This window comes from Sparus aurata, chromosome 24 (genome assembly GCF_900880675.1).
Source record: "Sparus aurata chromosome 24, fSpaAur1.1, whole genome shotgun sequence".
Classification (NCBI taxonomy): domain Eukaryota; kingdom Metazoa; phylum Chordata; class Actinopteri; order Spariformes; family Sparidae; genus Sparus; species Sparus aurata.
Window position 1 is genome coordinate 16,925,259 of NC_044210.1, and position 26,400 is coordinate 16,951,658.

General features: G+C 43.3%; 3 protein-coding genes, 1 long non-coding RNA gene and 1 other non-coding gene across 6 annotated transcripts; 2 read left to right on the forward strand and 3 right to left on the reverse strand.

Annotated features, from left to right (window-relative positions):
* Positions 1-378: 378 nt before the first annotated feature.
* On the reverse strand, positions 379-9,629 carry LOC115577235 (glycerol kinase). Of its 2 annotated transcripts, XM_030410217.1 has the most exons (21): positions 9,404-9,629; positions 8,322-8,395; positions 8,126-8,232; positions 7,958-8,035; positions 7,800-7,879; positions 7,573-7,710; positions 7,373-7,482; positions 7,188-7,254; positions 6,885-6,902; positions 5,231-5,266; positions 5,066-5,133; positions 4,927-4,969; positions 4,638-4,718; positions 4,472-4,550; positions 4,271-4,367; positions 4,098-4,182; positions 3,893-4,013; positions 2,788-2,931; positions 2,609-2,695; positions 2,439-2,525; positions 379-2,238 (listed from the first exon to the last, which is right to left on the reverse strand). In XM_030410217.1, exons 1-21 carry the CDS (start codon positions 9,494-9,496, stop codon positions 2,228-2,230), a joined length of 1,704 nt encoding a protein of 567 aa, XP_030266077.1. In that variant the 5' UTR covers positions 9,497-9,629; the 3' UTR covers positions 379-2,227. The 2 variants fall into 2 exon arrangements, with proteins under 2 accessions (XP_030266077.1, XP_030266078.1); XM_030410218.1 differs by lacking the exon at positions 6,885-6,902.
* Positions 9,630-10,016: 387 nt separating this feature from the next.
* On the reverse strand, positions 10,017-10,088 carry trnae-uuc (transfer RNA glutamic acid (anticodon UUC)). Its single transcript has one exon. It is a non-coding gene; the product is annotated as a tRNA-Glu (tRNA).
* Positions 10,089-10,548: 460 nt separating this feature from the next.
* On the forward strand, positions 10,549-13,655 carry wbp4 (WW domain binding protein 4). Its single transcript, XM_030410220.1, has 10 exons — positions 10,549-10,691; positions 10,866-10,938; positions 11,025-11,087; positions 11,437-11,563; positions 11,665-11,880; positions 11,999-12,069; positions 12,179-12,254; positions 12,363-12,577; positions 12,660-12,892; positions 12,979-13,655. Coding segments are annotated over exons 1-10 (1,278 nt in total). The 5' UTR covers positions 10,549-10,689; the 3' UTR covers positions 13,181-13,655.
* A 318-nt stretch (positions 13,656-13,973) lies between these two features.
* Positions 13,974-16,528, reverse strand: mtrf1 (mitochondrial translational release factor 1). The gene is made up of 9 exons (XM_030410219.1): positions 16,014-16,528; positions 15,834-15,931; positions 15,679-15,760; positions 15,490-15,597; positions 15,053-15,225; positions 14,842-14,959; positions 14,608-14,744; positions 14,417-14,515; positions 13,974-14,321 (listed from the first exon to the last, which is right to left on the reverse strand). The coding sequence occupies exons 1-9, from the start codon at positions 16,405-16,407 to the stop codon at positions 14,184-14,186; spliced, it is 1,347 nt and encodes a 448-aa protein (XP_030266079.1). The 5' UTR covers positions 16,408-16,528; the 3' UTR covers positions 13,974-14,183.
* A 16-nt stretch (positions 16,529-16,544) lies between these two features.
* On the forward strand, positions 16,545-19,066 carry LOC115577260 (uncharacterized). Its single transcript, XR_003983067.1, has 3 exons — positions 16,545-16,597; positions 17,754-17,869; positions 18,252-19,066. It is a non-coding gene; the product is annotated as an uncharacterized LOC115577260 (long non-coding RNA).
* The last annotated feature ends 7,334 nt before the right edge of the window (positions 19,067-26,400 follow it).

Genomic DNA, 26,400 nt, shown 5'->3' on the forward strand with positions numbered 1-26,400 from the left:
GCTCCCAGTCTGATCAACCAGCTGCACTGCTAACTGAGCTAACTAGCTAAGGCAGCTACAGTTAAAAGCGATTAGCAACTGGAGAATGAATTTGGCATTGTGATGTTTTTTTCCGTTCTCGCTTTGTCTTAGTAGGAGGAGGCAATGCTGGTTGCTATCATTCATAATCCCCCAAAAAGATGGAAGAGACACAGTAACTAGCTGCTTGGCTAACTAGCAACTAGCGCCACACACAATCACACAGGAGCGAGATGTTCGACCTGTATTGTTTTGCAAATTCCTTTAGTTTTTAGTGAACATTTGTCCGACTGAGAAGTAACTAATTACTTCAGCTGTCAGATAATTGCAGAGTAAAAAGTAAAATCCAAAAAACAAACATTCAGAACCGAATGAGTTTATTTCTGATGACATTAATTCTCCATTAAGACCTGTTTCTATACATCAGAGGTGACAACATTGTTTCACACCCTTTACATTTCCAACTACACCAGTTCCTCTTCACAAAGTCAGCACATGTGGAGCATCACATTTAGGGTTAAATGTCCTTGTAATGAATGAAGGACGTAAACATGATTGTACACTTTTTATACAGATTCCACAAGTTGAAGGGAACGACGTGCAGATGGGGAACGAAGGGGGCGAGACACATTTACACTCTTCAACATGAAACGATGTTACAGTTAGAGGTCCAGCATGAGAACTGGTGGCACTGTTTGCTTCCATAATTCAGTTTATTTCTCTACTTTGACTTGTTTAGTCCGTCTCATAGTATTCCTCTCCCAAAGAAAAGCACTTTCAACCTTTGATCGCAGTAATTTCCTTCAGTTTAACAAACCATCACATATTTATCCAAACGGAAACACTGGCTTTCTTTTTTTGTTCACACAGACAGACAGCCCGACAAATGTTTACTACCTTCTATGTGTTCTAGGTTGAAGAGGAATGCAGGTATGTTTATACCTGGGCCGTATGTTTATATAATAAATACAAAAAGTTCTGGAATTGGTCCAGTAGATCGTCTCAGCCGGCAGCCGCATGTAAATCCTTTGTTCCTCGCCAAATCCACCAGACTCCATTTGCAAAAACAGCAATTTAAGCACCGTGAGAACAAAACACAACAAAACGCAGGGCCCAGGTTTAAAAATACAGCAGCTTACAATTAATGTTGTTTTTTTTGTTTTGTTTTACAAAGCTCCCTTTTGATTAGGCATTAATTTAAATAAATTAAATCAGAGAAATAAAACTCCACTCAGTCGTTTAAGTGCGATAATGAAGATGTTTGCATGATTTGACAGAAGTTCTTCATGTCAACGAAGGTCATGTGACTTTTTGATGCATCCAGGCAGATAAAAAAGAAACCAGGCAGTTAATCAAACAGATATGTGTCGTTTCTCTCATTTGTTTTTTGCCGTTTTCATAATCTTTCCAATGTCAACAAACATTTTGATCTCCAAAATAAATTACTGCTCAGTTTTTGTCCATTCAAGGCGGTTTTCAGCTGTGGGAGTTATGTTTTCTTAACGTTTCAAAATCACTTGTCACTCTTTGTGAAGAAACAAAAACCTCCCGATTCATCATCGCCACCTTTTTACAAAAGTATGTACACTCGACTTCATCGCTTCATTAACTCCCCTCCCTTCCATCCCTTGTTTTCACTTCAGTACAATCTAACTTGAGCTTTCTGTGCCTCAATCCAGACAGCTGAAAAAATAAATATTAGACTCTGTTAGTACACAGCTCCCGCAGGACAAAACCAAAAAAATATAAAGTGCACTACAAAATACCTCTGTAGCTCAAAGTGGAGGGTCTCGAACGACAAAACATCACGAGGTGGCTGTCAGGCGCCCGTTCAAGGGGTAACAGTGAAGTGACAAACGACATGCAACGGAAATCAGACAGTGAACATTAAGTTTCTACACAGTGAAGCTCAGAAATTAATATCAAGATCGTAACATAAACAATACTGCATGCACGCTCCTGCTAAGATTCTAACGTACCGATGTGTCCGCTGCAAAGAAAACGCATTAAAATAAAAAAAAGGGGGAAATTAATAAAAGAAAAAGTCCCGTTTGTCAGTTCAGATGCGTCCTGGTTTTTCAGTCGGACTCAGCAGGAGCGACTTCCTCCTGGAAAATAATGAGTGCAACCGAGAGTGAAGTGGTGGTCCGGCGTGAAGAGCGTCTGTTCCACTTTCCTCTTTACTTTAATGCCTCCGGGGAGTCACAGCCTAGTCGTGGCCTGATGTCGACAGAGAAAGAAAGAAGACATTTTGCATTAATCAAGTATGACATAACATTCAAGCTAGCTCAAGTTATGTAACAAAACGCCTGCAGATGTTTACTCATCGAAATACAGGACAGCACGACTACTTCCTGGTAGAGGAGAGCATCAGCTGTTGTTCTGATTTATTAACAATGCTTCGTGACGTTGACACCGACCTGCCAGGTATCGTGCACCGACTAACATCAACATGCTGCCCATGATGTAGAAGCCCAGCGGGGCGCTGCTGAAGATGCTAGTTTCACCTGGAAGAGAACGACAAGTCAAAAACTAAAACTTGTGGCCGAAATCAAAAGAACAATGTTAATACAAATTCTGTCCTTCATACCGTTTCCATTACCGACCGGCTCCGTCGTCTCCCAGTTCATGGACTTCTGCACCGCCTTCTTCCACCGAGCGTACCGAAACTCACTTTCTGCAGAGCACAAACGCAGAGACATCTTTATGTTTAACGCAGGAGCTCCCGAATGCACACAGAACATGACGGGCAGCAGCAGCTCGGTGTACCTTCAGGGTTGATCTGAGGCTCGAACTTCTCCGACGTGACTTCGCTCAGGTCCTCCGGGCTCAGACTCCAGACGCTCACGCCCTCCGCTGCCCCCGCTGCCATCGCTGCACCCAGAGCCGTCGTCTCAGGCATGGACGGCTTCACTGGAGATGTAAAATGGTAACAAGAATATAAATATAAGTCATAAAATCAAATTGAAAATGTTCTTTATCGTTTCCTCCACATAAGCAGTAACGCTTCAAGTGGGCGTCACAACCGTTAGCGTCAAAACGACGGTTACGCTCTGTGTGTCGTGACCCATTTATTACACTTCCACTGAGCTGTAACATCATTCTGTCACATGCTGATAAAAATCCTGTCTCCGTCTCCAAACATCCTGTATCTCTGATCTGATCGCGCCGGTGGCAACAGAACCAGTTTGGTCGCTACCAGAGTTTGTTTGTTTTGTCTATCAACCGATTCTTCTTACTGCACACATCAGGACAGGCCGAAACAATTTTAATGCCTGTTTTACATCCATACTGAGGGAAAAAAAAGGATTAAAATGTAGGAAAGGAAAATCAGAGTCTGAGAATTTCTTGCAAAGTAAATGAATTTACTCACAGAACTGCTGACCGGGCTGCACCGTTTGGATTACTCATTACTGGCTCCATGTTGGTTTCATTTTGTAGTTTGGGCCAAATGAATGTGAGATCAATATGTGGAGCAACAAATGTAAACTAAAGACTTTTTCAGGATTGAATAGCAGCAGTTAGTCCAGAGAGGACTCGTTTTATAATTCAGTTATTTATTATTTTCTCTGGCTTGCCCACAAACGCATATGTGGTCATAACAATGGTTGTAAATCATGTGAAATTCCATAATTTTACTAAAAAATTGTAAAGTTTTTAACATGATTAATCTTGAGGTTGATAAAACGTGATGTAAAATGACCTGTGGGAGCATTTCTGCCTGATTTCTGTAGATGTCTGTTGGTTGTTTAACAGTGAAGACCATGGTCCCACCTTACTTACATCCTTTGCTGAATAACTTAAAAAAATAACATCTCATGCATTTAAGAACCTGTGTAAACCCCGTATGCTAACACCTGGATGTGGATCTTACCAACAGGGATGCAGAGAATGTCCGCCTGCAGCTGCATCAGCAGCCTGTTGGACGTCATCCCTCCGTCCACCTGGAGCTGAGTCAGCGGGATGCCGCTGTCCTGGTTCATGGCGTCCAGGATCTGCATACGAATACCCACATTTTTAAAATAGCAGTTCTGTGACTTACATGGCGATCAGACTTGCCAATTAGAGGCGGAGCTTACCTCTCGTGTCTGGAAACAAACAGCTTCCAGGGCAGCGAACGCAAGATGACTCTTGTTTGTAAACTGAGTTAAGCCGCAAATGATCCTGTGACACAGAGGAAGAGTTGTTTCAGCCGGCTGTGGGAATCAGTTTAGACCTGTTAACTGCAGGACGGGGTCGGTGTCGGTCTTACCCTCTCGCACTGGGCTCCCAGTACGGTGCGTAAAGACCCGAAAACGCAGGAACAAAGTAACAACCGTAGGATGTTCCGACTGATGCAGCCAACTTCTCTGCACAGGGAGAGAAACTTTTAGTATCTCTTCACAGATAATCTACAGGTTGAATGACACCACAGTCGAGGAGACGCCACATCTGATTCGTCTTCAAAACGTACCGAGCTCTTCTGACGATCCGATGATCCCGAGGTTGTCCTGCAGCCAGCGGACCACAGCGCCCGCGATGGCCACAGAACCCTGCAGGAAAAAGAAAAATGTAGCTGTGAACTGAACGATCAGGAAAGACAGGAAAAGGGGAACATGAGTATATTCAGGACGCTGTACCTCTAGTGCGTAACAGGCAGGTTTGTCCCGGCCGAGTTTGTACGCCACAGTGGTCAGCAGGCCGTGATCTGACATCACGGGCTGCGAAACAACAGACACGAGAAGAAGAAGACAAGATACGATGTGTGCACGATTTAAAGAGTGATTCAAATACAGACCATCACTTGTATACGTTATAAATAACTAGTAATAGTTCAATTTTGTTGCATTTTACTGGCTTACAAGATGACTGAATGCATCATGTTTTGCTTTCTTAAGTATATCAAAATTAAAGTCTTCCATAACGTACCTTCGGTCCAGTGTTTCGCAGCAGGAAGCAGCCGGTTCCGTACCTGAAACATGTAACAAGACAAACGTTTAGTCGAGTGTCCAACAACCACATTTGAAGGGAGATCCGTCGTTTAAAAAACAGAGAAAAAGCAGCTCACGTGTTTTTCGCCTGCCCGTCCTGAAAACACATCTGTCCAACCAGCGCCGCTGACTGATCCCCGAGACACTGTTGTTAAAGAGCGGTCGTAAATCTGTCAGCAAACTACGAAGTAAATAAAGTACATGGAGACGATGCTGGAGAGTGAAAACAGAGACGAACCTACCCCTGAAATGGGGATACCTGAGAGAGCTCCGGATTTCTGTCGAGAGAGAAGAAGATCTTAATAACTGCGACACTGAAATCAGATTACAACGAGCATTAAAAGATCTTTTTGTGGGTTTTGTTTCGTCTCAAATTTGTCGTATTTTTATACCAAACTTCAGACAAAAGATAATTGTGCTTTAAAAAATTGTATGAAATGATGATGTTCTGGTTTTCAGACACGACTGATTACACAAACAATTTGTACACAACAGCAGTTCCAGATAAAATCAGTCATAAATGGAAAAACATCATTTTTAAATACAACGTTGGCCCGACAACAACCAAAAAGAGACTCGCTCATTATTTGACTACATGAAGCCAAATAACTAAAATATACAGATTTGAACTCTACCACAATATTTGGACAATAAAGCACATTGTGACATGAGGAGGGGAACCAGGGCAGCCTCTGTAAATCAAAATGTCTTCACTCCCAAGTTGTCAGTTAAGTTAGAAGTTTTAGAGACACGACACACCGTTAGTAAAAAAAACCAAAATGTACCAAAGAGTGAAGAGATTTAGAGACGTGATGGGACGGTGCAGAGGACGATGTCCACCAGCCGAGCAGCATGCCAACAACAGAAGCAATGAGGGACGAGGGGACGCCATCCAGTACATTTCCAATGTTTTATCTGTTGGTTTCCATGTTGTCTGTTTGGTTAAACTTGCCACTAGGTGGCAGCAAAGCAAGCTTCGACTCCAAAACTGACGCATCTTAACATCACAACAAATCTAAATCCATTATTTACTTTCTTTTAGCTCCGTGTTTGGTATCCACCACCTGCTGAGGGAAATATCCGACTCTTTAGCAGCTAAATGTTTTATTACGTACGCCAGCGAGTTGTTAACTTGTCTGTTTGTTTCTCAGGTGCCGAGGCACGATGCCTAAATCTGGTTTTTGGTGAGTCTCTTCGCAGAAAACAGCATCCTGAACAACGCTAACGAAGCATTTAGAAAAAAGCATAAAAACACTGAATGCCTGGAGTACAAAATCAACTTTGGCTTCCTCAATCTACTCATAAAGATTATGATATTCTGATAAACCAACTGTGGTGTAGTTACTGTGTTACTGTTAACGTCCATGTCAAATAAATCAACTCAACAGTTTATGTATTACGTTAGCAGAGCTGTGAGGATTAGTCGATTAATCGATTGGAAGATTGAGTCGTCTTTTCAGGCAAATATGTCAGAACATTTTTCAGCTGCAACTTTTTAAATGTGATGATTTGCTGCTTTCATTTTTAGTCATTTATGACAGAAAAGGAAACAATCTGAAGATCTCTCTTTAGGTTCTGGAAAAATTGGGATTTTGTTGTTAATTATATGGACTGAACAATTAATGTTTTAAGTGTAAAACCAGCAGATTAATTGATAGTCGTTAGTTGCAGCCCTACATGTTAGTACTTACAACCAAGCAGCAGTGCAGTTTGTGCAAAATCTGAGTGTTTGTGCAAGTTTTCCTACAATCATACTGAACAACGAGCCTCCATGTGAATGTTGGAAATGCACTGTGTGATGGCGAGTGTTCGCTTTGGCCACGTGGAAGCAGGACGGGTTAATTTTTTGCACGGTCGGGGGGAAAAAACAGTGATGGCGAGTTTGACTGTACTTACCCGGCTAGAACATATTTTCTACCAGTGAGAGAAAAGGAGACAATGGCACACACAAAAAAAAAATGCCTAAAAGAATTTCTCAGTCAACCTTCATGCACTTAGAAACAGTCTGAACGCACGTTAACTGAGAACAAGAACACAGAAACAGAACTGTCATCTTATTAGTGGCCTGTTGCACGAGACGCACTCTGTCAACACAACGCTAGAGACACAGCAATGAAACCATCAGGGTCAAAAGTTAATATAGTGAAATCTAAAGTAGACTAGATGTGTTAAGATATCGGCAGATCGATGCGTGCTCACCATGAGACCGTATATTTCTGAAGAGCTTCTCACTCTGGGCAAGATCTCCATGGGAATACCAAAATATCTGCCGGGAATCAAAAGAGCAAAAATCACGTGATTAATATATTATTTCTGCTTTTTCTTTTCAAAATAAAAATGCAGCATGATGGAACAAAAGTAAAAGTGAAAGACGGCTGTCGTACTTGCAAAGTTCTGGGTCCCAGTCCATGGTGTGAATGTTAAACAGCATGGTTCTGCTGGCGTTGGTCACATCTGTGCAGTGGACGCCGCCTTTCTTCCCTCCTGTCAGACACTGTCAGACAGCCGTCATCAACACAAACAAAGAGTCAGTCTCCAGATTTGTCATTCAGATAAAGGTTTGGGGCTCCAAGTCGTTCCTTACCCAGATGAGCCAGGAGTCCACGGTCCCGAACATGGCGCGGTGACACACGACGGCTTCCCGGACCTCGTCTACGTTGTCCATCAGCCATCGGAGTTTCACGGCGCTGAAGTACGTGCTGATCGGGAGTCCGGTTTTATGCTGCAGGAGGAAAACAGCGTCAGTGCTGCAAGTTTCCTTTAACGCATAACTGCACTCGACAACAACAACAGAAGAAGAAAGGAGCTCACCTTCAAGTGGTTCTTATTCCTTCCTGGAGTTTTGTTAATTAGACGTTCGACTGTCGATTGCGTCCTCAGGTCGAGCCACACTGAGAAAAACACTTCTGTTAGTTCACAGCAAAGGAGGACAGGATGTAAAAACAACATACAGAGACCCAAAACTTTACCGATGGCATTGTAGAGCGGCTCCCCGGTCTCCTTGTCCCAAACCAGCGTGGTCTCTCTTTGGTTGGTCACTCCGATAGCTGAAGAACGAGACTTAATATCATGAAACGCCTCTTTGATTTAAATGTTCTGCTTCAACAGGCGGCAGCGTTAGCCACACGTGTGACTACCTTTAATGTTTGAGATGTCGATGTTGAGCTGGGTGAGCTTCTCGCACGTCCGCTCCATGCACTCGTACACCGACTGCAGGATCTCTTTGGGGTCCTCCTCCACCCAGCTGACAAGACAATCACAACATGTCAGATCTACACATTATCTAAATTGTGAGTGCATCTTTGAGGAATCAGATCTTTTTTTCTAACTTACCCTTCTTTTGGGAAGCTCTGCTTGATCTCCACCTGATGGTGGCTGAGGAGCTCTGCTGTTTTGGAATTAAACACCTTCAGAAGAGAGAAAGCAGGAACAGAAGCAGAAGGTGAGCCGGCGACACATCACTCGATTCTTAATTAATACAGGACAGGCAACATTCTTAAAGACAGCAATGCAATTCTCTGTTGGACTTTCTACTGCAGTGCAGCACTGTTCTCACTCTGCAGTTATGGAGGCTTTGCTTTGCTCGCGTCACCTCTTCACAGCACAATTATCACAGCTATAAATACCTCCGCACATGTTGTGTGGCTTCACAACCCAGAAGAGACACACACATACACAGAAATGTCGTTGTTTTGTCAGTCACAGTCAAAAGTCAGAAGGTTTTCAATAAAAAAGCATAAAATATCACAGCAACCAGCAAATATGCACATTAGAGAAGCTGCAACAATGAAATGTATAGATTTATGCCTTGAAAATGACTTAAAAGACAATAAAAGACTAGTTATCTCTGGACTGATCTAGTTGAATTTCTTCCACAACCACAACCTGACATGACCTCCTCACTCTCACTCTGCTGCTGCCTTCAGGCTCTGCTGGCAGTATGACAAGAATGTGCTGCAGCAAACAGATGACAGAGAATTTCATCTGTGGTTTACTTTCATTCCTGAGTGAAAAGCAAAATCCATTTATCCACCATTTAATGGCAGAACACATAGATTTAACAGCCTTAATATTAAAATATTTCAAATGGCATTCTGCATGAGGGAATTAAGCATTTAAGCCTCTGTCACATCCCATCCTCCCAGGAGCTTATATGGAGCACTTAAAGGCAGCATCATTTGGAGATTTTAATTTACAGCCTTTATCAACAATAACACAGCTAATTTAGTGACATTTAGACGAAATGAACACAGGTCACAGGCTGCTAATGTAGCTGTAATGCTACACGCTCTATAACAAAACCACAAGGTGTATTATTCAGCCAAGGACACCTCCAGCTTCAACACGTTTATGAGCCAGACATTGAACACATCACAGCTAGCTAACACTGACAGCAGTCCCGGTGTTCGTCTCACCAAAAACCGAGTGGAGCTCGTTCCCTGGTCAATGGCAGCGACCAGCGGGCCCAGCATTATCCGGTGTGAGGACGCGGCCATGGTGCCGTTCATGGGCAGCCCCGGAGCTTCGGCACCGAACTGGACAGGAAACCGATTATCCACCACCGGTAAAGCGGCTCAAGCTCAACCAAAGACGGGCAGTGGGTCAGTCGCGGGATTCAACCGTAACGGTCGTGCTGGCCTGGCGCTCAGTGATGACGCAGGCACATGCGAACGGTCTGTAAAAAAAACATTAAATACCATTAAAACATCAATAATTCACTGCTTTGCCACTTTATATCTTAAATTAGCGTTTAATCGTCACATTCAGGTAAATAAAATAAAAAAGGGACATATTTGTTGCGGACATTTATATGAAACATGATGTAAATATGGCTCTCTTGCAGTATTCTCTGCTGTTAGGTGGCACAAATTCCACAAGTCTGTCTATAAATGAATATATCTTGACACTGCTAGTCAAGGACAAAGGCGGATTTTTCCCCTTGCGACGACATATTTAGAAATAGAAGCCTGACATTGACGATTGTCATTGTTGGGGATATTTGTGTATGTTAAAGTGCAAAAGGAGGCGTTCCCATACCGGGAGTCGAACCCGGGCCGCCTGGGTGAAAACCAGGAATCCTAACCGCTAGACCATATGGGACGATGAGAATAATGGAAGAATCATGTGCTTTCATACATACCTACTTAAAATGGCATAATCAGGTCCTGCATTCCACATTGCCCCGTCTAATATCCTTGTTATTGTTACTGTGAAAGTGTCATCCACTTGCCATTGGAAAAAAAATGTATATGAACCAAATTGGAGTTTTAAAAAGAACACTTAAGATTCATGTTACACCACTTTCTCATTTTTAGATAGCTCAAATCTTCTTTTAAGGAGTCTGTGGTGAAGTCTATGAAGGGTGCACGAGGGCTTTGTTAGCCTGCTGCTCCACTAGGGGGCAATAAAACATCAAAACAAACCGGTGTAGATTTATTTTCTTCTATTTTTCTTTTCTTGTCGACTCTTTAGCTCTTTACCAGATTGAAAACGATTGTTTTTGTTTGTTTATTTAGCTATTTCAATATATTTACGACGTTTTTACATCTGATATCCGTGTGAGGGCTTCGTCTGTGCGGCGACGTGCGATGTCGTCATCACTAATGGACAGTGTTGTGATTCTTGAAATGTGGGAAGCGGTTGTGTCTTTAGTTGGTTCATTATAACGTCTTTCTCGTGATTTAACCCCCCAAACTTAAACATGTAAGTACAGAGATACAGTCAGACACTTGTTATGAAGTTAAAATATGCAGCACAGTCTGTTAAATACTCAGCAGTTAGCAGAAATCGGCAAGTTAGCAGCGTTAGCTGTCCAGGCTAAAGCTAATCCAAGTCAGGGATGTTTTGTTAGCTAATGCTGGTTTTGTACCTTTTCAGGGCTGACTACTGGAAGTCACAACCGAGGAAGTTCTGTCAGTACTGCAAGTGCTGGATTGCTGATAATAAGCCTGTGAGTTGGATAAAATACACAGTAAATGTCGCTGAGGACAAGACAGTGTCCATACATGTTATGCTAATATTTGTTTTGTTCTGCAGAGTGTCGAGTTCCACGAAAGAGGGAAGAACCACAAAGAAAATGTGGCTGCAAAAATATCAGAGGTAATGACGATTACATGCAGTTATTCCTGTTTATAAGCAAAGATGGAATCACGCCACCTGTCAGGATTGAAATGCTACTGATCCTCTGTCTGCCTGCTCATTCAGAAACACTCACATGCTCATAGATTCATATGTCTCCAAGCTGCACATTATTTATAACCTAAAGTAAAAGTGAAGCCTCTCAGTGACACTCACACAGGCGTTAGTACCAACATCTTGCCTGTCTTGGCACCGCATTCAGGACTGGCAGCAGAGATAAGGTCCACACATGACACTCTGCCTCCTGAAGCTGTCTTCTGATTGGTCACCAGCGGCTGACACTCATCTCATCATATCTCTCTCCGTGCAGATTAAAAAGAAGAGCATCGACAAGGCGAAGCAGGAGGAAAAACAGTCCAAAGCATTCGCAGCGATGGAGGAGGCTGCGATGAAGGCGTATCAGGAGGATCTGAAGAGGATGGAGAGGGAGGCTGCAGGTGATCTTTTACATTTTGATGAAACAGTGTTTGAGGTGAAGCTTTTGCTTTTTGATGGCTTTTTTAAATCATGTGTTTGTTTGTTTTTTTGTTTGGATCAGGTTTACCACCCATAGAAACTCCAGAGCCGAGAGTGAAGCCACAGGTGAGACCTCAGGTGAAGCCACAAGGGAATCCTCAGGCCAAACAACAGTCAAAAAAACAGCAGTTTAAAGGGAGAGCTAACAAGAAGCCCAGAGAGCAAACGGCAGCACCAGTTTGGGTCGAAGGAAGGTCGGATGATGGAAGCACGTACTACTACAACACAATAACCGGAGGTGAGGATCGCCTGAAAACACCAAGACGAAACTGTCCTGTATACCGCAATATATATTCTTATTTTTGGACGTCTGACTCTTTTTAAAATGTTCCATCTTCTTTGTATTTTGACTACAGAATCTCAATGGGAAAACCCAGAGAGTTCCCAGGGAGAAAGTTCAGCCTCCGTTCCGCCTGTACAGCCTGAGGTTAGTATTCGCTTTTGCTTTGTGCATTTTTTGCTTATGAAATTTAGCATAAATGAGGTTTTATGCTCTATTGTTCTCTGATAACATGCATTTATGTGTTTGTCTTTAGAGCTCTACAGGTTCTCCTTGGATGGAAGCTGTCAGTCCTGATGGTTATACTTATTACTACAACTCAGAGACTGGAGGTAAAATCTTTTTCTAAGCATCTGAAGTTCAATTTTACTACTAGATTTCTTGTCTTAGTCTTCTGTTACTGGCTTATAATGACACGCTTCATCTTCCTCACCTCTCAGAGTCCAGCTGGGAGAAGCCAGCAGGCTTCCCCTCCAATGTGGCTTCTGGATTGGAACCCACCAAGGAGGAAGAGACTCCGGAGGAGCCTGCAACCCCTCAGCCGGAGTCGCTCTCAGGAGGGGAGGAGAGCTCCAACGGGGCACCGCCATCTCAGGAGGCTGAACCCTCTGAAGAAGCCGGCCAGCAGCCCAAAATCCCAAAGATCTCCTTCAGGGTGAGAGTGAATGAAACTTGCGAATCTGCTTGTCAAGATTCTGTGGAGAAATTCCAGCTCTCACAGTTTTGCTCATTTTCAGAAAAGGAAAGCCGAAGACGAGCCCTTGGAAAAGGAGGAAGAAGATAAAGCGAGCGACGATGCTCCTAAAGAAGACGCCGAAGAGACGAACAAAGATGAAGCGGTCCAAAGCGTGACAGCAGAACCCGAGGAGGAGAAGAAAGAGGTGCCACAAATTGTGACACAACCCAAACGACCAAAAGCTGCAAACCCATACGGGACCTGGGAAAAGATCCAGGAAGAGGAAGATCCATAGTAAGTGATGTTTGAATGAGGACACTGATACAAAAGACTGAATATACATGTCAACCTCTAACTGTTCCCTTCTTCTTCCTCTGCAGTGCCAGTGTGGACTTACAGCTGCCTCAGGTGGAAGGAAGCTCAGCCGGCGCTGCAGGCGACCTGCCGCCGGAGCCGAAACCGAAGTTCAGGGAACGCATCATCACCTCGCTGGGAGACGAAGGCGGACCGGCTTCATTCAGGAAAAACAAGACACAGAACGGAAAAAACAGAAGCCTCCGACAGAGAGACAACGACGACTGAGCCGGGCGGAAACACTTCAGGCATGAATGCAGCAGAATAAGACTTTTACACCAACACAGGAACTTTTACATGCAAAATTTTGAATTTGAAGCGTATTAAATGTATTAGAAGACTGTGTAGTTGTTTTTTACATGAGAGCACAATTATCTTTTCTTTTTAAAATTGTTTTTAGGTAACTCGGCCGGAGAAGGACGAAGTAAAACCTCATTGTTGTTGTCGTTGTTCTCACACTCTTACAGTCTTATCTTCTTTCGGACAAAATTATTTTTTAAAAGTCAGAACTGTGACTTCCATCTTCCTTACAGAGAAACTCATAACTATTTCTATTTTCATATCTGTACTTTTTTTTTTACTTTGACAAGAAAAGGAGTAAGTTGTGTTTGTGGAAACATTTCAATATCTGTCAGTTAAAATGTTTCACTTTCATAAAACAATATAAATATGAGTGATTAAAGATGGGAATATTCTAGAAGTGTCCTGGTAATTGTCAGCAACATTATTTCAAGAATTCAACAAAATAATTTATGATAGAAATGTGTTTCATTTTTTAAAAATGGAGCAACTTGCTGGAATCAAGAAAACATTTCTGATGAGATCAAATAGTGGACGTTGCTGGTCGGCTGGCACACACATGCAGGGCGTGACGCTCTTATGTCGGGAGTGTGTGTATAAAGTTGATAGGTGGTTTCACCGCACCCTGATTGGCAGAGAACCAGGAAGGACACTTGGCGACAAACAGCACTGCGGTCTGTTTACAGTCAGCTGTTGTTTAAAGAATTTTTATGAGACAAAATACATAATTTAACATTTTATTAAAAAACAAAAACCTCTTTTAGCACTTTGTGCAACATTGCATCCTTTGATTTTTGCACACATTTAAATATTAACATTAAAATAATATAATTCAGCTGTGGTTTGCAGTCAAAGTGTTGTAAGACACAATCGAGAACTCCATCCAGCTCATGACAGACGGTACGTCCGGTTCTCTGCGTCGTGGTGGGCGTCAGTCTGCAGATCGTCCAGACTCTGTCGGTTTCAGACTGCTGCTGCTCTCCACCGCCTCCAGCAGCGCCTCCGTCTCTGTGTGTCTGAGGACGTCACAGATCAGATCGTGGAGCGCTTCGCCTCCTTTCATGAACTCCTACACGTGGACCACAACCAGAGAGAGCTGGAGTAAATAAACCAGACTACACAGGACAAATAACACAACAGCCGTACACTCCGTCACTGTCCAACCTTAATGTCTCTTGTAACGTATCCAGTCCTGTGATCTGTGACACGATCCTGGCTGAAGTTGTAGGAACGGATCCTGTCTGACTGAGAGCGTGAGCCCACCTGGAGTCAGACATCAGAGGAAACCGGTGAGAAAGATGACGTATTAAAGATCTGTGAATATACATGTAATCCTGTGAGAGGAGGTCTGTCACCTGCTGTTTTCGTGCCGAGTCCCTCTGCTCCGTCTCTTTACCCATCATGCTCTGGTAGAGCCGGGCCTTCAGCATACGCATGGCTCTGTCTCTGTTCTGCAGCTGAGAGCGAGTCTGCTGACACTCAGCTATGATACCTGTTAGTGTAACCATGAAAACAGACGTCAAAACAAGCCTGATGTGAAATCACATGAAACCTGAGCTGTTTCTTTTTGGTGTTCTGGGATGTTTTACCGGTGGGCAGATGAACGATGCGCACTGCGCTGTCTGTCGTGTTCACACTTTGTCCTCCAGCACCTCGAGATCTGAACGTGTCGATGCGAAGATCCTTTGGATCGATGTGGACGTCAAACTAATGATGTACAGAGGAAACAAGAACAGTTAAGTTCACTTTTAAATGAACTGATGAATAAGCTGGTAGTGAGGAGATGAGGGTCGTGTGTACCTCCACTGGCTGAGGCAGGATGATAACAGTCATGGTCCCTGTGTGGATACGCTGCATCCTGGAGGAGAGGCCCACCTCAGGGATCCTCTGCACCCGGTGAGTTCCTCCTTCATGCTTCAGGTGTCTGTACACACTCTCACCAGCTATTCTCACCGCTGCATGATGCAAACCACCTGAGCGAGACGATCAGTTAATGTAGACACGGCAAGAAAACAACAAGAGGAGCTGCTGCAAACAGACATGAACACGTTGATGTGCAGGTTGTATTAAAGTCAATGGAGAAAAAGTGTTTTCCTTCATTTTCTGAAGGACGGCGCAGATATGTTGGGTTCTAGTGTGTTCCCTCCATTCATCTCCCATAGACTTCAATACAACCGGCACCGCGATATGACCTCAAGGCAAAAGTGAAGTCATTTTTCACAAAACACATGACTTACCATATTCAGCAGGTGTGTAGTTCAAAACCTCAAAGTCCCAGTTCTTGTACCAGGCGTACCCCTGGTACATGTCGAACATCTCTCTGGTGAACTGCTGACAGATGTCACCTGAAACCACACCAACAGGTGATAAGAGAAACATACTGGATGCTGTTCTTGGTGAAAAAAGCGGAGCAGATCCTTTCGTACCTCCTGTTGTCCGTCCTGTGACGACCTCCAGCAGAATATTACTGGAGTCGAGAGGGTCGGAGGGCACCAGAGCTTTGATCAGCTGGACAGAAAGAAGATCATTAACTAAACACATTCATACACATTGTTTACATCATTCCTCTGTGTTGCCTTACATCTTCTCTCAGGGTCACGATCCTGCTGGACATCTGTGCTTCTTCCTCTTTCAGCAGCTGTGTTAACTGCTCATCTTCATCTTTGGCACCAGCTGAAGCTGAAGAGTGACAGCAGGGTGATTTATCATATTTGGATGATTGTTACAGGCAGAAGTGCACAAATCAAACGCACCCACTCACTGTGCAGCAGTGACAGGACCTCCTCCTGGTCTCTCAGGGCTTGTTCGATCCTCTCAAACACGTTAGCCACGGGCAGCAGCTCTGTGTGTCTCTTCATGAGCACCTTTCTGTCTGTCTCGTTGAGGTGAGCGTGTTGTAGCTTCTCACTTAGCTCCTTATATTCATCCATGAGCTGTTGCAGATACCTCTGAACAGACTCGTTCTTGTATAAGTCCCCCAAATCACTGTGATAGAAGCGTGCCGGTGCTAGTGTACCCCAGTGTGGCTCCTCTGTCAGGCTAGCATGTCTGTGTCCTGTCAGTGTCCTCCATCTTCCTCCTCTTCCTCCTCCTCTGCTGCTAAAAGCTACGCGGCTACACAAAGTGCAGATCCGAGACCAGCGAGTGACGAACATCTGACTACATTTAGAAAATAATTAAGTGAAGAAAAAACAATCATTAACCGCTTTGTTCCATGTGTTTACAAAGTGTTGCTGTTAGCTAACGCTCGCCGGAAGAGAGACCGGATGTACTTTAGGGGCGAAAGAGGTCGCGAAGAAGAAGAAGTGCACTCTGGGAAATGTAGTTAGCGTGTCGACCGTTAAGGTTTTTATGATTTAAAACGCTGAGTTATTAAAACACTAGAACGCTGATTTTGTTATTTCATTTTTTGTCAATTAAGTTAGCAAATTTAACTCGTCAATATCATCTTCGCTAAACTTTGACTTGCTGTTAAAGTTTGACATTTTGTCAGTTAGCTAGCTATGTTAGCTAGCATTAAGAGTAGCTGGATGCCCTAATTTTGTCTAATGTTTAAAGCTAGCCATAATAATAATAATAATAATAATAATAATAATAATAATAATAATAATAATATGGCTATATATTAACTGTCATTTAAAAGTCGTTAAACAGGCTTACTGACAAAAAATAAGTAAATACAACGTTATCTTATTTTCATGATAGCTTTCACATGCTGGGTAATCACTTAAAATACAAATATTCTTATTAAATTGTATTCCCCCCTCCCACAATAAGCAATTGAAAACTATCATTTTCATTTTCTCCTCTTACCAAAGTTTGAAATTTAGTCAGTAAGCTATGCTAGCTGCCATTACAAGTAGTTTGATGCCTAAGCTAGTAGTGCTTGCTCACATTTTTTTTTAAATGTCTGAAAATGGTAATATATTAACTATAATTAGATTAGATTAGATTTGTGGGTTGATTGGTTATCACCGGGGTATTAATTAAGAAGTAATTGGCAATACTATTATCTTAGCTACTATCTTAATTGTCTGCTCTTGCTAATGTGTTATATTTTGTCCATTTGCTATGTTAACTAGCATTAAAACTAACCTCATGCCTAAGATAGTAGTATAAGCTAATATTTAACATCTAAATGATCTTTCTAATGAAAATATTAGTAAGAAGACTAATTATAGCTAGCCTTGATAGCCAATTATTTAGTAATTAGCCAACTTTTAACCTGTTTTGCTGTTTGATTTCGCCATTTTGTGATTGTTTCCCCAAAGCTACAACCCAGTTAATAATGTGTTTGTTGCATTTTTTAAAGCAATAATATTTTGTCATTGTTTTCAGGGTGTCTCCTTTGTCAACATGTCAATTTGACAAGATTACATTTAGGAAATACTGCTACAAAAACCCACTTGGCTGAGGGCTTGTGCTTTCTATGTTGAAATCTTGGCTGCTAACTTCATTAATGGTATCAAAAGTTAAAACTGTTTTGTTAACTGTCCCTCAGGAACACAGGAGAAGCCTGAGTTTGTATTAATTGAGGTGGTGGAGGATGTGATTCAACATGGCTATGCCCAGACTGAGGCCCTGAAGAGGAACCAGAAGACACTCAGCACCCTGCAGGTTCACCTTTACCCCTGAAGCTAACACTGCTAAACTCCATTACGCACATAAAAAATTTCCTGGCATTTATTTAGCTATATAAAAGTGTCTCACATGACCTATTAACAGTGGAAGTGGTGCCCCGATAGATATAAATACAAATTTGATTGCTGTCTTGTGTTGCTGTTACTACTTTGGACCAACAGGGGGCATCAGTGTCAAACACAAGTTTAACTTAATCTGGTTCAGTTCATCACAAAACCCTCAACTAGACTGTTAAACAGTCGTTTGATCCCAGGTGTTAATTTAACGGTTACTGCTGATCAACAACAACAGAAAAACACCAGCTGAGATATTTAATTCTTTGTCTTTTATCACATTATTTGCTTTCCTTTCATAACAGGACAGCATGTAAGTCACCAAATTGGGGTCAGCATCATCATCAGCAGGACGTGGGATGGGATTTTAGGTCGAGCGATGACAGTGAACTTGTGTTTTGTCCAGTCAACAGTGACCCGCGCTGAACAAAAGCCAAGTGTCGGTTCTAACTGTCCGCATGTGATGGAGTTGTTTTTCGGTACATGCTGTTCCAGCTTCCGCTTCACTGGGCCGCTTGACGGGCCGCGAGGTGACAGTCCCACTGCCGGCTAACAAGGGCGTGACTGTGCTACTTCAGCCAGAACTCCAACCTAATTGAACAATGAGGCTGCCTCGTCAGGAACCTTCTGCACAAATTCTCTGTACGTCTTTTATAGGACAATTATATAAAACCATGACACACCACTGAATCACATTTTGATGCCTACGAAAATGTAGACCAGTGGTGCAGAAATGACCAAACTAGAGCAAATTTGATTTCTTTATTTCACAGTATTTTGTCTCTCCTCCTTCTCTACCTGAGCACACCTGAGTGTAACCAGCGGTTTGGTTCTCGGCCCTCCATGCACGATCAGGTTCTGTTGGTTTAGTTGGTTGTGTTGGTGGTTCAGTTGTTTGATTCTTTTGTTTTAGGATTAGTTCCATTTAGGTCTCTGGAGCTGAAGCTTGTTTAATTGCTCACCTTGTGTCTGGCGTCCTTAATGTGTTGCATCCTCCGACGTCCAGTTGAGCCTTGATTTTGCCGTAACAAGATTGTTTATTGTTTTCTTGATAAATCAATTAGTCGTCAGTCTGTAAAATGTCAGAACGTGGTGAAAAATGTCGACACGTGTCTCTGAAAACCCCTAAAGATGTTGTTCTTAAATGTCTCGTTTTGTTCGAAGATATTCGCTTTACTGTTCTAAAACCAAAGGAATATATGGTAAATATTCACAATTTGTATTGTTTTTTAAACTAAATATTCAAACAGCATTTTATGTCATCATTTCTGTAGATTTTCAGGTAACAAATTCATCCAATTTGACACATAAAACCAATTATTCCATGAGTATTATGTGTAAAAGTTTTTTTAGTTTTTTTTTTACCTATGCTTATAATTTACAACCAGGGGAGTCTGTTTGAATGTGTGGGACAACATGTGATGAATTACCTGAAAGTCAGGACAAGTGTAGGATTACCCACTCAACCACAAATTATACTTTCGTGGGCCGTTTCCTCAAAACGAAGAAATCTGACCTCATTAGCACGTCGTCGCCTGACAGCCCTCTGCTCCGTCCTCACATATGTTCAGCGAGCTGCCCAAAACGTCCTCTCAGAAAAGGACAGTCCTGTATTTAAACACATACTGTACACTCTACCCTTTACAACGCGACCTTTTAATTCTATTTCCTCTTCCTCTATTTCCTTTCCGAGCATCGTCAAACAAGCTGCGCCGCACTTGCATAACGAGGGGTTCCCACTTCTATTTGTGGGGGAAACTATTTAGATGAATGCCATTCCTATCCTCCTCAAGCTAATTAAGCCCCCAGCTAATTAGTGGAATGAATTAAACACCAGCTCTTTCTACCACATGCTGGTTTTATTCATTTGGCTGTGGCACATTTGTCTACTCCCACTTCGGCTGTCACTTCAAAATACAGTTTGGCTGCCAAAATGGAGAAGAAAGTCTTTGTTTAGGGATTCACAGACATAAACTGACAAACATATGCCAGTTTAGAGAGTTTGTTTTCCTGTAAAGACATAAAATAACTTTACTCGAGTGTATCACCCGTAAAAAGCCACTTTTTACAAGTACCTCAACTGTTCTCATCCTATAAAAAGACTCAAAACCAGCCAAGAAACTACTTTCACCTTGTGTTCACCTTGTGTTGATAAATGAGTCTGCCACCAAAAACGTGCTTGGCAAGCTTTCGCCTCGACTGAAGAACGGCTGAGCTCATTTACTTCCCGTTGTTGAGTGGATGTGCTGTTTATTACCTTCGCCTCTCCGGCAGAACCGGGTCCGTAGAGAAGGCGGTGTATAGGGAGGATAAAATACCTACTGATTGCAACATTTGGCGTCCGTCTCGCAGCCTTCCTTTCGCATGTTAAGCGTCAAAAGATTCACATAAATTGGGATCGACATCTTAGATGAGAACACGTCTTCTTACGCATACAAACAAATAGATTCTCAACAAACAAAATCCCTAAAATAGTGACTAACAGATGGAAACTGTTTACATACGCGAGCAGAAAGCGTCTTCTAATGGTTACATAATGCGGACATAATCTCATGCACCTTTTTTCTACTGTTGATGTCAAGCTATAAATCTTCACCCGAACAGAACACGACAACCTGTAATTTAATATTCCAGTCCGTGCTGCATTTTGTTTTCCCTGTACAGCACCTCTAAAGGTCGCGCCGCGTCTCGTGCACGATGAAGCGCGTCTGCCCGGCACCTTTATGGCCGTTAGCGCCCCTCGTGCTGGCTCGCTGCCCGCGTACGTCGCGCGGATGCAAAGCCAGCTGACCCGGAGTGTGTGTGAGAAACCGTTACGTGCATGCCTTCCAGAGTCATGTGTAATAAATTCCTGAACTCTCATGACTGTAGGCTGAGGAGTATTTACTGCACAGTTTGACAGAGTGGCAAACGTAACGGTCGGAAGAATAATCGCTTACGCAAAGTGGGAGTTTTCATCACTGGTTGTCGAGGCAATCCAACCTGAGGGGATGTTTATCTCACCTGCACATCTAAAGTTTGCAGATTAACTATCTGGAAAACCCCTCAGAGATAAACGCCGGCCTTCTAAGATGAGCCCGAGGTGTGGCGAGGTTTTAAGACATCAAGACAACTTTTAACTTGCTTCAAACACAATTGTGCGGGAAACACTCTAAGCTTGAGTGGTGCTGGGAGATGTATTTTTAATCTTCAGGTAAAGCCAGCCTAGCAAGTATTTCCGCTAAGCTAAGCTAAGTGAGCTGACAGCATGTTTTAGCTCTATATCCAGACGTGAAAGTGTCATCCATCTTCTTATCAACTTATCAACCCGCCGCCACTGAAGACAAACTAACGCCGGATGTTTTCACGTTTTAAAGGCCGCAAACCAGAACATTCTGGTGCTGTTTTGCTTTCGTTTCAGCATCTGCATCCGAACTTTTATCAAACCGATCACCTGACAACAGGAAACCTTGTGATCAACTGACTCACTTCAAGCACTTGTGTGTGTGTGTTTGTGTACATAATCAGCTGAGAAGTGCATAAACACACTGAGCAAAGTTTTCCTCTGAGACATCAGCGGTTTCATCACACCCGAGAAAAGGTGCGGAGGAGTTTTTACGGGAACTCACACACAAACTGCCCGACCTATCAGAGTCAGAGGAGAGTGTGCTCTTTGTTTTCGCTCTCATCCTGGAAAGATGAACTCATTTCACACAAGGATCAATTCCCAGAGAAACCTACACCTGACTGCTACCTGTAATTGTTTTGTTGTGTGTTGAAGAAGCTCAGAGCTTCACAGACTCCCCTGGGCGACAGCTCAGTCACCTTGAGTGTAGATCTCCCTCCAGGGACATGAGGGAGTTTATTTACCTTCTTTTGTTTGTACAAGTAATTACTGTCTCTGTAAAGTTCTCCAGACATCTCCGAGAAGTGTGTGACGGGGCAGTAATCCTGATTTAAGGGACAGGCCCCTGGTTTGTGTCAGTGCAGGGAAAATAAGTGCGTGGATTACCAAATTAAAAAGGAGTGAGGACGGGAAATCCGTCAGAAGGCGGGGGCGAACTCACACAGGGAACCACTGTGACTCTGCCGGCCTGTAATTGCTCCCATCGGTGCTCGTTAGACTAAACAGCAGGTCAAGTTTACCGACAAAAACCTGCTGACTTCTACGCCAGCTCTAAACATCCTGGCAAACTTTCACATCGCTACAATCTGCTCGGACACGCAATAACAAAATGTCCGAGTGTGATTCATTGATGACTAAAATCATCTTTTTCTTCTTTCCATGGAAAACAAGCCCACCGGGCGGGTCACAAGGGCGTTGTTGAAGTATTCTCCTGTGGTTGAAGGGTGCCCACCTTTTTGCACAGAAAGGTGTGCGGCGCTGCTGTAAGGTGTGGTTGGGCATTATCCTGAGGAATGTTTTGATTTGCACAGGCACGAAAATGGACCACAGGTGGTTGTGAGTTTGCGTCTGGAATGTGGGATGAGAGCATGACGTGGCTAAAAGGTCTCGTTTGACTCCAGGAAGAAAAAGCCCGGGCCAAAAATAGATGTAATAAAGGAAGCCTTTAACCCACAAACACGCCTGTAATGGAGCCCCACCCGGGTCTGTACCTGAGCAACACAAAACAAACACACACTACAGTGTCCTGATGTTAAAGACCTAGTATTCAGGATTTGTCAGTTGCTGGTTGTAAACACACCAAAGTGTTGGTATTTGCAGACGGCGCTTTGGGTCACGAGCCACAACCAAAAGAAGTGTTTGACCAAGAGGCTTCGGGTTGGCGAGCCACAACGCAAGCGACAATATTTGACGACAACACTTCATGGTTGGCGAGCTACAACCAAAAGAACCGGTGTTCGATGACAAGTCTTTGGGTTGGCGAGCCACAACGAAAGCAACGGTATTTGACGACAGCGCTTTAAGTTTGGCGAGCTACAACCAAAAGAAACATTGTTCGATGACGAGGCTTTGGGTTGGCGAGCTACAACGAAAGCGACGGTATTTGACGACAACACTTAATGGTTGGCGAGCTACAACCAAAAAAAAAACGGTGTTCGATGACAAGGCTTTGGGTTGGTGAGCTACAACGAAAGCGACGGTATTTGACGACAACGCTTCAAGGTTGGCGAGCTACAACCGATAGCAACGGTGTTCGATGACGGTGTTTTTAGATTGGCGAGCCGTCACCTCACCACACCTGTATTTGACGACCGGGGAATAAGACTCCAGGATCAACTGTCTTTTCCCAGAATCACCGACGCCCAGATACAGCAAAATAAATAGAAAAAATAAGAAACTTGAGGCCGAGGGCGGGTCTCTGCAGACTCCAACAACGCCACAAACTTCTTGTGAGTCATATGTGGTGATTGAGACGGATTATTATTTAGTCAGCACAGTTTAGCTATAAGTAACCCATTTCTTACATCGTATGTTCGCTTACAGAAACATGACCACTCGCCTCCGCATAGTGACGGAATACGTGACGTATTTAGAGTCAAACGAATCCCTCGGTCACACAACAACATACATACAGTATGTTGTGGATGTGGATGTGTATGTATCTGGTCCCGCTGCCAAATGTACATCAGGAGGCGTGAACAGTCAGTGCTTCACACCCACCCAGCCAGCAGTGAGTCATCTTTCCAAGTGCTGCTCAGCGTTTTGCCTTCTTAAATCCTCATCCAACACCAGTCGTGGTGGAGGAGGAAGATTCTCAAAGTAAAGATACAGTAGCAGTGTTATCGTCAAACTGGGTCAACCAGCCTAAAATCTTTATTTGCAAAGAAACCTGCTAAACAACGAATGTGGTGCTGTGACAAGTACAATATTTACCCAAGAGTCGTGTATTTACTTTCCACCCTGCTAATCAGAACAACTTGTCACTTGTGTCTGGGCTCACAGTGATTCATAGGTGTGTGATGAACAAGTCAACACATTCTAAGATGAATAGTATCATTTCTTCAAGTGGAGGTGTTAATAAGCTCATGAACATACAAAACTCCCGACTATTTATTTCACGTGTCCTGATAAAGAGAGCAGAGCCTCCTGCTCCACAACTGCATCAATACGTTGCTAATCGTCCTCGGTTGTAATCTGACGAGGGACACGATGATCCAGATTTAAAAAAAAAAAAAATCCTGATCCTAAATGTCCTATATTTGGGAACAGGATTTAACATTCGCCTTCTCATTTTGCAGCAGCACACTTGGTGAATAAACAGTGTTAATCTAGGACGCTGGATGCTTTAAACGTGAGATGAGGAGGCCGGTTTAGCTCCTCCGCAAGCTAGAAAAAGTAGGACAGCTAGGGGGAGCAGCCGGGAGTCCCGGGTCGGCCATTACGTCACTAGAACAAGTGTGCGTGCCGGCGAGAGGACGGGGGCTTCGCCTCGGCTCACTTCCTGTCTGTACCCTAATTGCAGACGGAAGAGTGGGGCAGTAAATTATGAATGAAACCGAGAAGGAAGCAGCGGAGCATCCCCTCCTTCTCCCACAGTGTTGTCTTCTTCCTCACATGATGGAAAAAAGCTCCGCTCTGTCCTGAACATGCTGTTCCATATGTATTCTCCCCTCGCACAGAAACCACAGCTGCTGTTTTATCACAGTGCTGGGATGTCTTTTTTTTCACCGGGCATTGAATGTAAATCCTTTTCACCCTCCCCGTTTCTGTTCCAGAGATGTTCCTATACGGCCGAGAACCAAAAGAACAACCGATGTAACACCAAGTACCCTGAATGTACAGACAGTTCTAGCGGTCTTGATTATATTATACGGAGCAGATTCACATTTTTACAACCTGAAAGCATCAGCGTATGTTTAATAAAGCTGGGTTTGAAACTGTGTTGTTGGACTTTTACCGTCGAGAACGATCCAGACGAGTTCTTACAATCACCAGCAGATAAGATTCAGTTTTTCGCAGCACGCCGCAGTCGCAATGCGTTTTCTGTCAACCAGCAAGGATTGGCTTGCCAGAGATGAAGGTTGTTGTAAATACAAATATTCATATTGTCCTGAATTGTGTTGTTCCTCTGACTTTTCACTTCTTTTCAATCAGGTCATAAGACAGGCCTGTTTTAAGGCCGAATACCTGCAGAGACATCACTCTTTTGTTTCGCTTGTTTGCTATAATGCTCAACTAAAATGCACCTGCTAGCCATCAGCATGTAGTCATAGCATAGCATGTTAGCATTTAGCTTTTATCCAGACTCTTTTTGGCTTCTCAGCTGCAAACTGAAGCTCCGGCTGCATGTTTTCTGCATCAGTAGATGAAGTACGTGCTGTTAAAAGGCCCTTTTTTTCAAAACACCAGAAATGTAGGTTAAATATAGGACTGCTAAAACATCCCTCTGGCTTCAGGCTATCAAAATAATGACAAAGAAGGAGGCAGCTGTTTATGGCTGGACTCGTCCTATGGCTCCAGACCCAGATAAACACATCATGCAAACAAACCCAGCAGCTCTTTTCAACTGCTGCCTGTGAAGAGGCAGCTTGTTTACCACTCGGTACTGTACACCAGGTGTTTGTGGGCGGTCAGACGGCAATATTTGCCTTTTTTTCCCTGCTGGTGTGTTCTTTTAAAGACAGAGAGCATCGGTGGTCTGGGTGGCTGCAGGTCCCACAAACCACTTAGTTTGCATGAAGAGCGAAAGAATGGAAAATCCATTACAGCTCATTTTTGGCTTTGTCAGACTTCCAGCGAGGCGTTTTCGTCGTAGCAGCGCGTGAATTCTAGTCAGGCTTCGTTCATGTCAGTCACCTGCAGAGAGAGACTCCCCTCGGGAAATAATCCTTCAGAAATACTTTGCATAACAAGCTCTGCTGTCATGTCGTTGTGTTCTTATCACAGCTGCTGATGTCTAGTTAGCTTTGACACTTCGAGCTGTTAAAATGACAAATGACACACGGCTACAGAACAGCACGACAAGCGAGTAGAACCTGAGATCGTCAGTGTTTTACACATGAGCCCACGCGCTGCTGTATCGTGACTGAACCCCCTCCTCTGCTTTGTGTGAGTCGCACTGAGCTTCAATTCCCACATTTCTAAACTTACAAATCCACTTAATGAGATCTCGTTTGGGAACATTTCTGAAGAGGAGCTATGAATAAGTCAAGGTCGGTTAATAGAGGCATTAAAAGGGTGGTGACACAGGTGAGAGTGTGAAAGAGGCGAATCAAGAATGTGTTAATGGTGGGAAACTATTTGAGCAGCGATGTGAGTGAGGACGGATGTGTTACCTCATGGAGGTGTAATAAATCTAAATGTTATGGTGTTGCAGGGATGTCTGCTGAAGTTAGCATGCTAACCAGCTAGCCCCCAGCCTGTCCTGTCTCGTGCTAGCTGCCATTTTGTGCCTAAAGAGGCGAGAGACTGATATAGTTTCAGTTTGTCTCCCTCGATGAACTAAAACAAGCTTAATTGTGTCGTAAACCAAAAATAAAAAACCCACCAAATCAGACAAACAAAATCCT